This window comes from Marmota marmota, unplaced genomic scaffold, assembly GCF_001458135.2.
Source record: "Marmota marmota marmota unplaced genomic scaffold, marMar, whole genome shotgun sequence".
Lineage (NCBI taxonomy): Eukaryota > Metazoa > Chordata > Mammalia > Rodentia > Sciuridae > Marmota > Marmota marmota.
The window spans coordinates 5928601-5942320 of NW_026000138.1; the positions used below are offsets into that span (position 1 = coordinate 5928601).

The 13720-nt window shown below is 36.4% G+C and overlaps 2 protein-coding genes across 2 annotated transcripts in view; one reads left to right on the top strand and one right to left on the bottom strand.

Annotated features, from left to right (window-relative positions):
• LOC125611249 (mediator of RNA polymerase II transcription subunit 13-like) overlaps window positions 1-13720 on the top strand; it is a 216700-nt gene that overhangs the window by 22486 nt on the left and 180494 nt on the right. The gene's annotated exons all lie outside the window — the stretch shown is intronic.
• LOC107156460 (zinc finger protein 205-like) lies at window positions 522-931 on the bottom strand. Its single transcript, XM_015502546.2, has one exon. The coding sequence runs from the start codon at window positions 921-923 to the stop codon at window positions 522-524; it is 402 nt and encodes a 133-aa protein (XP_015358032.1). The 5' UTR covers window positions 924-931.

A 13720-nucleotide genomic window follows, 5' to 3' on the forward strand; every position in this document is an offset into this window, starting at 1 on the left:
CCCCCCCCCCCCTTTTACAAAAAAAGGGGATAGTTCTAAGGAACAAAGGAATACTTAATCAGCAAAGGTAATATTAATACATCAATCTGTATAGTGCCACGAAGAATCAAGGGGAGGAAGGCAGGCCCTTGAAGGAGAAAAATTATGTTAAATATGAAGAAAGACAAAGGTTCACAAAGAATGAGGCAACAGGAGGGGCAGGTCATGTTTACTACAGCAAAGGGGGACACAGAGCACATATTCCACACTCTAAAGCCACAGGAAAAGACCCTAACTGAAGAGATGGGTTGGACTTTTTAGTTCTCAGAGCACAAGCAGCTGACCACCAAGCATGGTTTCTAAATGAACTTGGTTCAAAAATCCATCTGTTTGCAAAGAAAGGGCTTCTTTTGCCCCTTATGAAAGCTCATTTGAAGAACTGCAATTTTACATAGTGGTGGCATTCCGGGAAGCATCTAATCCAGTTAATCAAGTTTATTATCTTATAGTCATGTAAAAGGAGTTTCTGAGCAGTTTGAGCACTACCGATGGAAATAGGATACTTGGGCCACTGTCTCTTGGAGATTCCTGCTGTAAGAATTGCAAGTTTCTCCAGAGAAAGCACTTGCCTGGGTGTGACTCAGGGCCGGGCAGGAATTCACACAATGAATCCCAGTGGTGGGAAGGCGAAGAAGTATGCCCAGTGAGACCACATTGTTCAATAACATCGCTTCTCTGTAGAGGTCCCTCTGAACAAGGTCCAGGCATCCCCATTCCTCTCGAGTAAGGTGCACAGACACGTCCTCGAATGTCTCAAACTCCTGGTACCTGGCTGTCCGCAGCGCAGCTGCCTGGTCTCCTGGGCTTCCCTCGTGGGGAAGAGCAGGCACCTGGGGAGCAGGTGGAGCCTCAGTGAGTCCCTGTTCCATGTCAGTGTCCTGCATGAACTGAGGTTCTGGGGAAAAACTCTCAGGCTGAGTCTCCAAAGACTGAAACTGGACCCTTGGTGATCCTGCTGCTTCTTGGGCCGATATTTACTCCATCCCTGTTCTGGAGGACAATGACCATCACCGAGCAGAGAGGCGGGCCTAAGGACAGTCCCGTCACGAACACCTTCACGCCAGCCTTTCCTGGACCGCTCTAGCTAAACTAACTTTAAATCCTAATTATGGAGATAATAGTGTTTTCTGGTAGGTTTGACTTCTTAAAAAATTATTTTTATATACACATATGTATACGTTTATACACAAATAATTTAATAAATATTTCAGAATATTTTTGCATAATTTCAACTTGCTTCAGTACAATATTTTCTATTTTCAAGTTGCTTTGCAATCTTTTTAGGAGTATGTCACTTTACTGTTGGAAAATACTGCTTAGCAGAGCTATATATAATACATTTTTAAATTGAATATAATCAAAGATTAAAATGTAAAATAGGCAATATTATAATTGAGAAGGGAATGTTTTTAAAATAGGTATGCAGACAGAAGCAGTTTGGGACTAGTGATAAATAATTGCTTTTAGTTTTAGAAAACTTTAAGTAGAATCATACAACTTTCTAGATTTATTTTCTGTTCTGTGCTTTTGTTGCTTAGTTTTACCTTATATATCATAAAAATTACTTCTGATTCCTAAACCCAGCTGTCCTAAAAGTATAAGGCAGTTTCAGGATAGTCTTTTATTATTTAGGCACTTTGTAGGCTGAGAGAGATACTGTAAGATCTCTGTTTTGTTTTTGTTTTTGGTCTCCCTCTTTCAGGCAGAATTAGCTACCCTTCTATCTAAAAGGTACAATTTCCCAATAAAATTGTCCTTAACAATAGAATAGGAACACTTAGACTCTCGATTAATTCAGTATGGTAGCCAAATAGTCAAATGTGACTATTTAAATTTAAGTTAATTAAAATTTAAAAATTTAGCTCTCTGTCCCATGGCACATTTCACGTGTTTACTGACCACCTTGTTGGACAGTGCAGATACAAAACATTTTCATCACAGAAATTCTATTGGACAGTACTGGTCTAATTTCTAACAATGGTTAGAAATGGCTTTGGGCTTCATTTTAAGGAAGAGGCATTAAAGGTGTTCTAATATATATCCTTTCTTGTTTTCTCCTTCTTCCTTTCTTCCTTTTTGAAATGGTGGTGAATTTTTATTATAATGTAGAATTAGTTTTCTTAGTGATTTTCCTAAGCTTTTATGGTTGACAGCTTCAGGTGCCATGAGAACTTTGCAACATGTCTTTTTTTTTTCTTCCTTGTTTTTGGGAATTGAACTGAGGGATGCTCTACCACTGAGCCACATGCTCAACTTTTTTCATTTTTTTTTTTTAAAAGAGAGAGAGAGAGAGAGAGAGAGAGAGAAAATTAAAAAAAAAATTTATATATATTTTTTAATTTTATCGGCGGACACAACATCTTTGTTTGTATGTGGTGCTGAGGATCAAACCCGGGCCGCACGCATGCCAGGTGAGCGCGCTACCGCTTGAGCCACATCCCCAGCCCACTTTTTTAATTTTTTATTTTGAGACAGCGTCTTACTACATTGCCCAGGCTGGCCTTGACCTTGCCATCCTCCTGCCATAACTTCCCAAGTAGCTGGGATTATAGGTGTGTACCATTGCACCTGGCCTTTTCAGTCTCTTTTGATGAACTTTAATTTATAAATGTCTTTCCACTTCCATTAACTTTATTGAGAGAGGTTTGTTTCTTCACTATCATGCTAGCTTACTACTAAAATTTTTTGTAAACCCTGGGCAAGATTTTTGGAATACTTATTTTGGTATGGTTCTGCATAAGTGTGATAGATGAATTGTGCCAGTTTTGGACTTTATAATCCTTAGTTGCTTTTGTGTAGTATGTTTATACAATTAATGTTTGGTGCTATATAGAACATGGATTTTTCCTGCAGGACATATGGTTAGATTTTATGGCTCTTTGATACCACTGTAGAAATAGATGTTGGTTACCTTTTTTAATTTATTTTTTTTGTTTTGGTTGGACACAATACCTTTATTTTATTTAGTTATTTTTATATGGTGCTGAGGATCGAACCCAGTGCCTTGCACAAGCTAGGCGAGTGCTCTAGGGCTGAGCCACAACCCCGCCCCTATTGGTTGCCTTTTGAGGTTGTTTTGGTTTGTTTTTATTTTGGGAAAGAGAAAAAGGAAATTTTAGGAAATATTGTATGTATTCCATGAAATAAGGCAATTTGTTCAACAAACATTTATTAAATGCTCTTTGGGAGAAGAGTTTCATTAATGCCATTTCCTTAGTGGGTTTTCTGATTTTCTTTAGGATTGCAAATGGGGCAGCATTTCAAAGCAGGGGATGTTTCTTGAATGTGGCTGGAGATCCAGATGTGCAATCCAGTTGACACACTATCTTGGAATTATTTCACTGAAGATTCTAATCCTTTGAACTTAGTCTAGAGAATGTATGCTGTTGTGGTGACTGAAAATTATTTTGAGGTACCCCTGCCAACTAACTATACGTTTGAGACTCGCTTATGAAGAGTAATCCTCCCTGCCCTCCTGCCCATAGGGCCATATTCCATGTAATGTGTGAGTTGCAAGGGGAAGAGATGCCAGCTGAATTTGTCTTGAATTGTTTTCACTTAAGTTGGCTTAGTCTAGCTTGTGGCAATTGACTGCTTAAAAACATTAGAAAAATTTAGGGAGGGAAATGGTTAACTTTTTCAGAATCCTTAGAAGAGTATTTCAGGAAGAAATCTGATTTTGGTTAAGCCATGGTTAAATCTTATTAGAAAGAAGAACCTGGATTAGAGTGTGACTACTTGGAAATCTTCTGGGTTTACCACAGTATATCATTCCAGGAAATACTATCTTGGTTTTCTTTTGGCCTTGGGACATTTTATGCAGGTCTGGAACAAATCTCACTGGTAGGAGGTTGGGCTCTAATCTGACCACTCCCTTAGCAGTGGAGAGGAAGCCATGAGCAATAACAAGGATGATACCTACCTAGAGAGGAAAGCACAGTAGAACAGATTGGGTAGAGGAGGTAAACTGGGTTCAGAGCTGTGACTTTTGAGATGTTGCTTCTGAAAAGGTGTGGGACGGTAATCAGAAAGGGACAGAAACTGATCAAGTGGCACAATTGTAATTGGTATCTTTATAATTTTTTTTTTTTAAATAAAGCCATGAAGGATAACCTTTAGCACATGTGGTTTTTCTGAGGACAATTTAAAAGTATTTCCTCAGTGTGGCGTTAGGGTTCTCATTTAATCCAAAATAGAAATTATTTTTTTCCCCAATAGAAAGTAGAAATTCTTAAAGGATGTTTTACACTGAAGTATATCTCTTTGGTTTGTAGTTTTTCCCAAGAATCAAATTCTGTAACATTCTTACGGTATGTCACTGATAATGGGTACCTAAAATGTTGACAATTTAAAAACCATTAGGCCTGAGCACTTCTTAAAATTATTAATAATTATTTGTAGGTATGTTTCATTTTGCCAAGACATGTAATAATTGGAATGCATAAAGTGCATTACATATGATGAGTCTTGGAGGGGGCTTTAATGTTTCCTTTGTTCATATTGTTTTTTTTTTTTTTTTTGGGGGGGGGTACTGGGCATTGAACTCATGGGCACTCAATCCCTGAGCCATATCCCCAGCCCTGTGTTGTATCTTGTTTAGAGACGGGGTCTCACTGAGTTGCTTAGTGCCTTACTTTTGCTGAGGCTGGCTTTGAACCTGAAGCTGCTAGGATTACAGGTGTGTGCCACCATGCCTGGCCATATTATATTTTTGACTAGGTAACACTTTATTTTTTTTCCTGATGCTTTGTTTTTTACACATAATATTCGAGTTAGTTTTAGCCCCTTTTTCCTTATTATTACAGATGCTATATTTGTATTTTTTAAAAGACAGGTGTTATATAAAGAAAGAGTTCCAAGGAAATATATCTACGTTAACCTTACCTTGTAGAATGATAACCACCTGTGCTTTAAAGATGATTTGTGTGCTTTATGTTTTGAATACTGTGATGAATTCATGTATTCTAACATAGTATGTTTTGGTCCACTACAGTTAATATTCTCAGTGTTTCAATTGTCCCATCTTTGGCTACAGAAGCCTGTTCAGGTGGCTTCTGAGTCCTATTGATATGATGATAGTAGTCATCGATACCATCTTGCTTTTTGGTATGACAAGGGCTCTTGAATAAAATATGCTCCAGATCTGGAATCAGTCTCTTTGCCAAGGAATTCTAGATTGTTGTTGGTACTTAGTCATTGTTTCTAGGCCTTTTCAGAAAAGACACCTAGAGGGGTGTGTGTGTGTGTGTGTGTGTGTGTGTGTGTGTGTGTTTCTTTTTTTCTTTTTAAAGAAAAAGTGCATAGTAATTCATTCATTGGCAGTTCAAGTGCAGAACTATAGGTTTTTTAACTTAGTATCATCATTCTTAGGCCTGTGTGTATCTTCTTTCTCCCGTGCTAAAACTACAGGTTCTCAGCATATTTTATTTGCTTTAATCCCATAATATAAATGCATTTGTCATGGAATAACAGCACTGCCATCAACAACATCATTGCTGGAAATGGTATTATTTGTTGTTGTCTGTGATTGATATATATGTATTTCTAATAGATTTTCTTTGTTCTTTTAAAATGTAGTCCCATAGTCAGATCTATAAAACAAAGCATATTCTAAGAAATGTGGCAGGAATACACATTTTCTTTTTTAACTTGATAAACAGCAAGCTGCTTAGAGGGTTTAAGTAGGAACAGATGCATAGTTGCAAATTAGTGCTTTGGTAACTTCCTTATGCCCTGGATAAGGGCTGGTAGGTGCTAATTGCCAGATAACCTTAATAGTTTTGCATATCATTATGTTTTTTTCTTCTGCGGACTTTTTTTTTTGTCCTTCACTGATAGGTGTTCATTCTTGAGACTAATATTTCAAATGCATTGGTGTAAGATAGCTTCACTTCTGTCTGGCCTCTGAAGAAGCTTCATTCCTTCACTGCTCACAGCTTGGTTCTGTGCCTTGTGCTTAAGGAAAGATTTTTAGATAGTCTCATACTTTGGTAACTTTTTTGTTTTCTTTAAGCAAATGAAGTGTAATACAATTTTAGTTTCCCAGCCCATTTAGGGGAAGTACTCCTCTCTACATAACATAGATACTTCCATCATGCCAAGAGAAACAGTTTTACCTCAATCACAAAAGAAGAAAGTTCTCTGTGTTGCTTAGTTTTTTACAAACCTAACTTGTCTTCTAGGTCCATCCATGTTCTGCCAAATGACAGGAGCATCTCTTCTGAGACTGCATTATATAACATTAATGAATGGATGGACAGACAGACATGACAATTTCTGTTTGTCCATTCATCCACAAGTGGACAATTCAGTTGTTTTCATGTCTTCACTATGGTGAAAATGCCACAGTGAACAGTGGAGTATTGTTATCTTTATGAGGCTATGATTTTATCTCCTTTAGACATGTACCCAGGAAGAAGAGTTACTGGCCAGATGGTAGTTCTGTTTTTAATTTTGTTAGGGGGCTCCGTATGGTCACATGGCTACATTCTCACCAGCAGTGTACAATGGTTCCCTTTTTTCACAAACTTTCCAATACTTACTATTTGTCATCTTGTTGATAAACGCCATCCTAAGTGGTGTAAGGTAATGTCTATTGTAGTCTTGAATTGCGTATTCCTGTTGATAAGTGATGTCTAGTAATTTTGCAAATATGGCATTGGCAGCTTTTGAAATACAGTAATACCTAAGTGTTTCTATATCTGCTGAATGTAATTCCCCAAAGTTTTGGTAGTTTTCTTAATTTTGTTCAACTAAGTTTCATGTTTCTTTAAATAAGACAAAAATATTGAGTTTTTATTCGGTGTATTTTAAAATTTTGAAAGAAGAAAAATTTTTTTCATATTAAATGTATTTTTAATTGAGGATTTAATGTGTGTGAGTGTATCCCAGTAGTGAGATTTTCATTTCCTCAAAATAGGACTTGTTATTGCTTCTCACACTACAGGAGTGGTAGGAGATGGACTTGAAGAGTAGGAAAATAATTGAGGTTAATTTAAAATGGCAGATTCATGTTCATTTATGAAAACAGACTTGCTTTTATCAAGTCTGTCTGAAGCCTGTTCTTACAGGTAGCACAAGGCTTCTCTCTTTCTCTGGCCTGGTAGAATGGGGAGAGGATGCCTGGAGTAGGAAAGTCTAGGAAAAGAAGTTTTTTTTTTTTCTTTTTTCAGATTCTGTTTTCAAGGAACTTGGTAATGAAAAACCCTTATCTTTGGTCCCAAGTAGCTTATAAGAACAGGACTGATTCTGTTGAGTGCTACTGAGTGAAAATTAGGAAAAAAGAACTTAAAAAATAGGCTAGAAAAAACATTTTTATAGTGTATCATTTTGAAGTATTAATTCATTTTTCATAGATTATTATAGTACTTGTTTAGTTGGTGTTTTGAAGTGTTCTGGAGTTGAGAACTCAAGAACACTGTATCTTTGATGTTTCCATTACTATTTTCTGAGTTCTGATTAGGCTTCCGCAGCCCTGTGAAGATAAATCTGTGTCCCAGAAGGCAAACTACATGAGAAATTGAGAAATTAATTTTAGAAGGCCATGTGTGGTTGGAAAAAAGTGTTGTACACTTCCACTCATTGATTAATGTCCTAGGTAATCATGAGAGGAGGCAGGAAGGAGGTGTTATTTGTAAATACCAACTGTGGTCACCACTAATGAAAATAGTAATCTGTTGCTTTTTCTTGGTAGTGATGTTATCCTACTATTTTCTCATCTCTTTTTTGCTACTTCTGAACTCTGGTTGGGTTAGCTTATGAAAGTAATTGTGTAAACTGGGATTTATAAACCATGCAAGGCAGTTTAGAACTAAGGACAGAAGCTGGGTCTGAGGAATACAGTGAGTCAGAATAAGGAGAGAGTAGACCGAGGAAGACACGTAGAATAAAGAAGAGATGGCAACTAAAGATGCTGATGGTGGGGAATGAGGCCAGGTACTATATTAAAAGGGGGGGGGGCAGCAATTAAACACCAGAACACATACTAGATACAAGACAGTTGATCAGAAGTTAATAATTTAGGAATCAGAACATCTTTGCACACTAAAAAAGAGATTGTCAGGAGAAGCAGCATAAATCACCTACAGCATGTGTATGAGACAGCATCTTCTTAGCCAGGGAAGTTCTTACATGATCTTGAGAGACAGTAACTACTCCTATATAATAGTGATCACAGAATATAGCATTGGCAATCCAGGACACCTGAGTGGCTGCTCTAAATCACTGGAGTGTTATGGTATGTTAGGTTTTGTTAAGTTCTCTTATCTCTGAAAGTAGACAGATGTTTAGATTGTGGTTCATAAGATCTCTGAAAGTAGACAGATATTTAGATTGTGGTTCATAAGATCTAAATCTGTTTGTGGGCAGAACTTTAGAGTTAGGTTGACTTTTATAGCATACCACTGACATTTGGAGAGATGTGTCTTGAAGCCTTCCAAAAGTCCCACTTCTGTAGATACCATTATGATATAGAGTTTTCTTCCATAAGATAAAATTTTTGGCCTGGCTGGCATTCACCAAAAATATTTGTGCAGATGGCTGTTTCTTGTTTCTGACTAAGCATATGGTTGACTGGTTTAGTTCATAAATCTGAGTGATCCCTAATGAGTTTCCACCCTTTTGTTTTTGGCTAACACTAGTTATCTTTCAAATTCTTCACTTTTACTACCAGCTCTAGTAGGTAGATTTTAAAAAATTTATGTCCATTTCCATTAAAAAGAATTTAAAATAATAGCTTTAGGAAAGTTACTATGTTTCTGGCATCAAGTGAAGAAAAAAAATAAATCACCCAAAATCATAAGGCTCATTGGCAATTGAAGTGATTGCGCCCTCTCATTAGGCTTATTGTGCCAGCAACTCAGTTTCAAGCCTGTGCAAAATCGTAGGTGACTATATTTTAGTATTATTTTTTGGTGGGTCTTGAATAGTTGAAACTGAAAATACCAAATCCATAAATGTCAAGGACCTTCCTTCCTTCCTTCCCTCCCTTCCTCCCTCCCTTCCTTCCATTTTTTTTGGGTTCTGGGGATTGAACCCAAGGGTGCTTAACCACTGAGCTACATTCTCATCCCTTTTTGTATTTTATTTAGAAACAGGGTCTTGCTAAGTTGCTTAGGGTCTCACTAAATGGCTGAGGCTGGCCTTGAACTCACATTCTCCTGCCTCAGTTTCCCAAGACTGGGATTATAGGCGTGGTACCTGGCAGGAGCTTCCTTTTATATGTGGATTTTCTGGGAAAACGTTTAAGGCAGTTCATTTGTAAATTAATACAGGTTAAATATCCTTTATCTGAAATCTTGGGACTGGTGTTTCAGATTTTGGAGTTTTTCAGAATTTGGAATAAATGCATAAACTTTACTGGTCAAGCATGCCATGTGCTCAAAAAAGTCGGATTTCAGGGCATTTTAGATTTCAGAGGATTTTGGATTTCAGATTATGGATGCTCAGCCTGTGCTAACTTTTAGTAATAATTTGGTTACAGGGACTGTGATTCTAAGCATATTAAATAAAATTCTGATAAGCATACAAGAATTAAACAATAGATGTTTCTTTGTCTCACTTTGTGTCAGTTCTATTATAACTTCCCTCTAGAACTTCATGAAGGTTAACATTTTCTTACCTTGGTTAAAGGTGGGCATTTAGTTCTGGGCATAAATTTAGTGTTATAGTTCTCTGACATCTTGTTTGTATGAGGGAGGTACTCTTTGATTCCTTTGGGTTATTGCTCAAATATTTTTTCTTACAAGTTTCACTAGTTTTTAAGTAATGATAGCTGTTGTTATTGATGATTATTGATGTTATTTCCCTGTTTTCTATTCCCATCATTCTACCACTATTTTTTCACAATGTCAGTTAGTAATATGAATTTAATTTCCTGCCCATAAGAAGTAAGAAAGATAGTTCAAACTACTACTAAGGAATAGTTAGGTGTATCTTGGGTTTCCTTACACACCTTTTAAAGGATGATGAATCATTTCTGTTATTTATCTTTGAGGTCATGTAGATTGATTTTAATACTACAATTGAAAGCCATGATTTTATATTTAGTATTTTTCACCTGTCTGATTAAGATCTTCATGTAGAAAAAAATTTGAAATCTACAGTTTATTATATATTTTGTTGATCATTCAATCTGTATTCAGAAAATATTTAAGTGCCAAGAATATTGTTAATGAAAACTCAGTTCTTGTCCCCAATGCCAAGCCAGTAATAAGGACAAGGTTTTGAGAAAAAGGAACAAGAAGTTTTATTGCTTTACTAGCAAAGAAGAAGCACAGGGAACTCCTGTCCTAGAGGCTGTGATTTTTTCCCCTTCATGGGGAACAGGGAGTTTTAAAAGAGGTGATTCAAAGGCTACATTTCATATGTTCTCCAAGTAATTCACTTGGGAGATCATCATTTCTGAGATCTTCTGGTGCCATCTTCAAGTCTGAATTACTTCGTTCTTGTGGTGGGTGTATGGTTAAGGACAGAGAACTCTGCCTAGTTTGGGGAAAAAAGTTAATCCTGTTTCTCCAAGATTAGGGATGGGGAGAGATTATGGAGGAGTAGGGAGAGAGGAAGAGAAAGAAACATGTCCTTTTTAAAAATAAGTCACAGTGACAGAGCAGCAAGGGCAATATTCAGATCATGAAATGTACCACTGTTACCACTGCTCTCCCATTTTGACGTTTGCTGCCTAATGCTTTTCTATGGTTTTAAAATTATAAAGTTTCAAAGTTTTATTTTAAATGTGACATGGCATAATGCCTAGTGTCTTGATGCTGTAGCTATTGTAGCTTACTATTTAATTATCCATCTATTCATCCGTATTTCCATCCTTTTATCATTGTCTGTGTTGTTTGTTGAGGTTAGGAAGAAATAACATCTCTGTGCTATACATTTATAATTTAGTGGGGGTCTGTTTAGTCAGTAATGTGAGGCTTTCAGATTTCTGGCATTTTTGACTTTATTTTTGTCACTTCTGAAGAAAAGAATTGATGAATTTCAATAAGAGTTTAACATTTTGTAGGGAAATGCATCTTTATTTTATCCTTTCTTTGAATTGTGTTGAGGCTTTTAATTTAGCTTTTATGAAATAATCTGAAAAGTAATGCTAGGAATCTCTCTCTGTATTGCAGTACTAGGGATTGAACCCAAGGGTGCACTACCACTGAGCTCCATGCCCAGTCCTTTTTTATTTTTTATTTTGAGTCAGGGTCTCACCAAGTTGCCCAAGCTGACCTTGAACTTGTGATCCTCCTGCTTAAATCATCTGAGTAGCTCAGATTGGAGGTGTGCACCACTGTGTCTGGCTAAGTATCTTTTAAAGTAGCAAACAGGTACAGGCTACTATTGTATGGATTTTAAAGCAACTTCCTGTAAAACAATTCTCAACTTGCTGTTAAATTCTACTATAAAGTATTACCTTTACATTTACAGAATGTTATAGCTTTAAGGATTATTTTATGCATCATTTGAAGATATTTTAAAGCAGAATTTGTGAAAATAAATCTTTCATGGGACCCTAAAATATAAAGCCTTTTTAAATAAAAACCTTTACTGTTCCTGTTTAAAGATGGTGTGAAGGCAGTTTGTCCTGAGGTGTCTGAGGCTCATTAAGAGAATTTTAAGAGTTCAGAGAAATAATTTGATGGCCACTGATTTTATCCAGTCTTTTCACTTTTGCAAGAGAGGAGATGGTTTCTATAAAGAGCAATGATGAATGAAATAAACTTGAAAAAAATTTAGCAAAGCCCGTTCATCTACTATATGTTGCATTGGGTCATGGCAAAAACAGGGGTGCTTTTGTAAAACTTTGTAATTTCCCTTTCATCTTTCTTTTGGGCTAGATTTTCTTAAATTTTGGAGAACCTTCTAACTTTGCATTTTACTCCCAAGCCTTCTGTTAGAACTTTTAATTTTCCTGAAGTATTTCAGCGACCTTAATTGAGGTGGACTGGAATGAATCTGGTAAGATGCCGACCAGGAGGAGAATGCAGGAGGCTGAGGGTTGGGTGGAGAAGGGAGGTTAAGGATTGATGGTTATTGGGGAGATGAGGTGATTTTGTGCATCATAGCTATACATTATTAGAAATGATAAGCCACACACATATCACTGAGTGGTAGAAGAACTTGTTCAGTGTCATATAGCTTATTAGTGGCAGAGTAAGAATTGCAACCTCTAATGTGTAATAAGGCTGTGTGTTTTCAAACTTTTCCATTGTACTCTTTTGCATTTAATGTTGTCTGGGTAGCTATACTATTGGAGGTGGTAAAGTGTTATATATCTCAAACAAATGATAACTTCATCCTTAGATTCAAGTCCTAGATTCTGTAAATTGATGTTTATCTTTTACAAAATCTTAAGCTATGTAACATAATTCTGCTTTGAATGAAAGGCACTTATATCTGCCAAAATCGTTATCAAGCTTTTCTAGTCATTTATTTTCTTGAAATTGAAATAAAACTTTTTGAACACAGCTTTACTGAATATGGATTTCAGAGCCATAATAATGCTCCTTGCCTCTGCAGATTCTGAATTGATCTGAGTTTGGCAATGCATTATGTGTGTGTTATTTCAGGAATTTTGCACATGCCCTACTTTAAACCACTGATTATTTTTGTAAAATGCTGTTGTGTGGATTTGGCTCATTCCATTGACATTGAACTCATCAGATGGCTATATTGTCTTCTAGGAATGTGACTTGAATTGATTAAATGGCATAGGCAGCAACATCTGTTTTGTAAAGCTAGTTTGGTTTCCCAAAACTTTGTGCTATTTGTAAGCTGTAAATTTGAAAATTCAAACTATATTTTTTATGTCATAAAAAGATTTTCATGGAGTTTAGATGATAGATTTTCCTTATTTTGTTATTCTTAGCCTAATTATTTTTGTAACTCCTTTTCTAACTGTAGTGTTCATTTTTCAAAGAAAAGTCACAATGGCAACATTGGAAGCTTACAGTCTTAGATAAGTGCCCTTTACTAGGTAACTCTCAGAAAATAAGGGGGTTTATCCTTCCTACCAGTGACCATGTATCATGTTCTGGATGATCTAGTAGTCCTTGTATAATCAGTTTTATTTTACAGTCTGGAATCTTGCCTATGGCTTCAAGGCTAGCATTGCTACTTACTAAGTAACCCTGAGAATGGCTGTTCTTCTTTTGTAACCCTCTTTTCAAATCAGATCTGTGTCTGTTTTAGATGCAGAAGATGGACCTGTTTGCCTTCTCATAGCCTTTAAATGATAACAATAGCCATCACATCTACCACGATAGGAACTTTTATGATATTCTCTACCTCCCTAGCCTTTTATTTAAAAAATTTAACTTGCTGACTAGTATTTTCTTATTTCAGCAATTATCTGTGCTCATTAAAACAATTCAAATTATGACAGAGGCACTGTCTTTGAAGTGTGCTTCACCTAGATTTAGTTACATTTATTATAGAGTTGTGCTTACTGTAATTTTTTTTCTCTCCAAATAGCTGGAGGCTCATTGAGGACAGACTCTGTACACACACTCTGCCATTAGCACTGTTAACACAGGGATTGCTTAGGAATTCAGCAATAGCTGAACAAGTGGTAGTTGAATGAATTCCCAAGCATTTTAGAATTTAGACCTGGCAGGAAAAATCATTTTTCTTTTTTTTTAGAGAGAGAGAGAGAGAGAGAGAGAGAGAGAGAGAGAGAGAGAGAGAG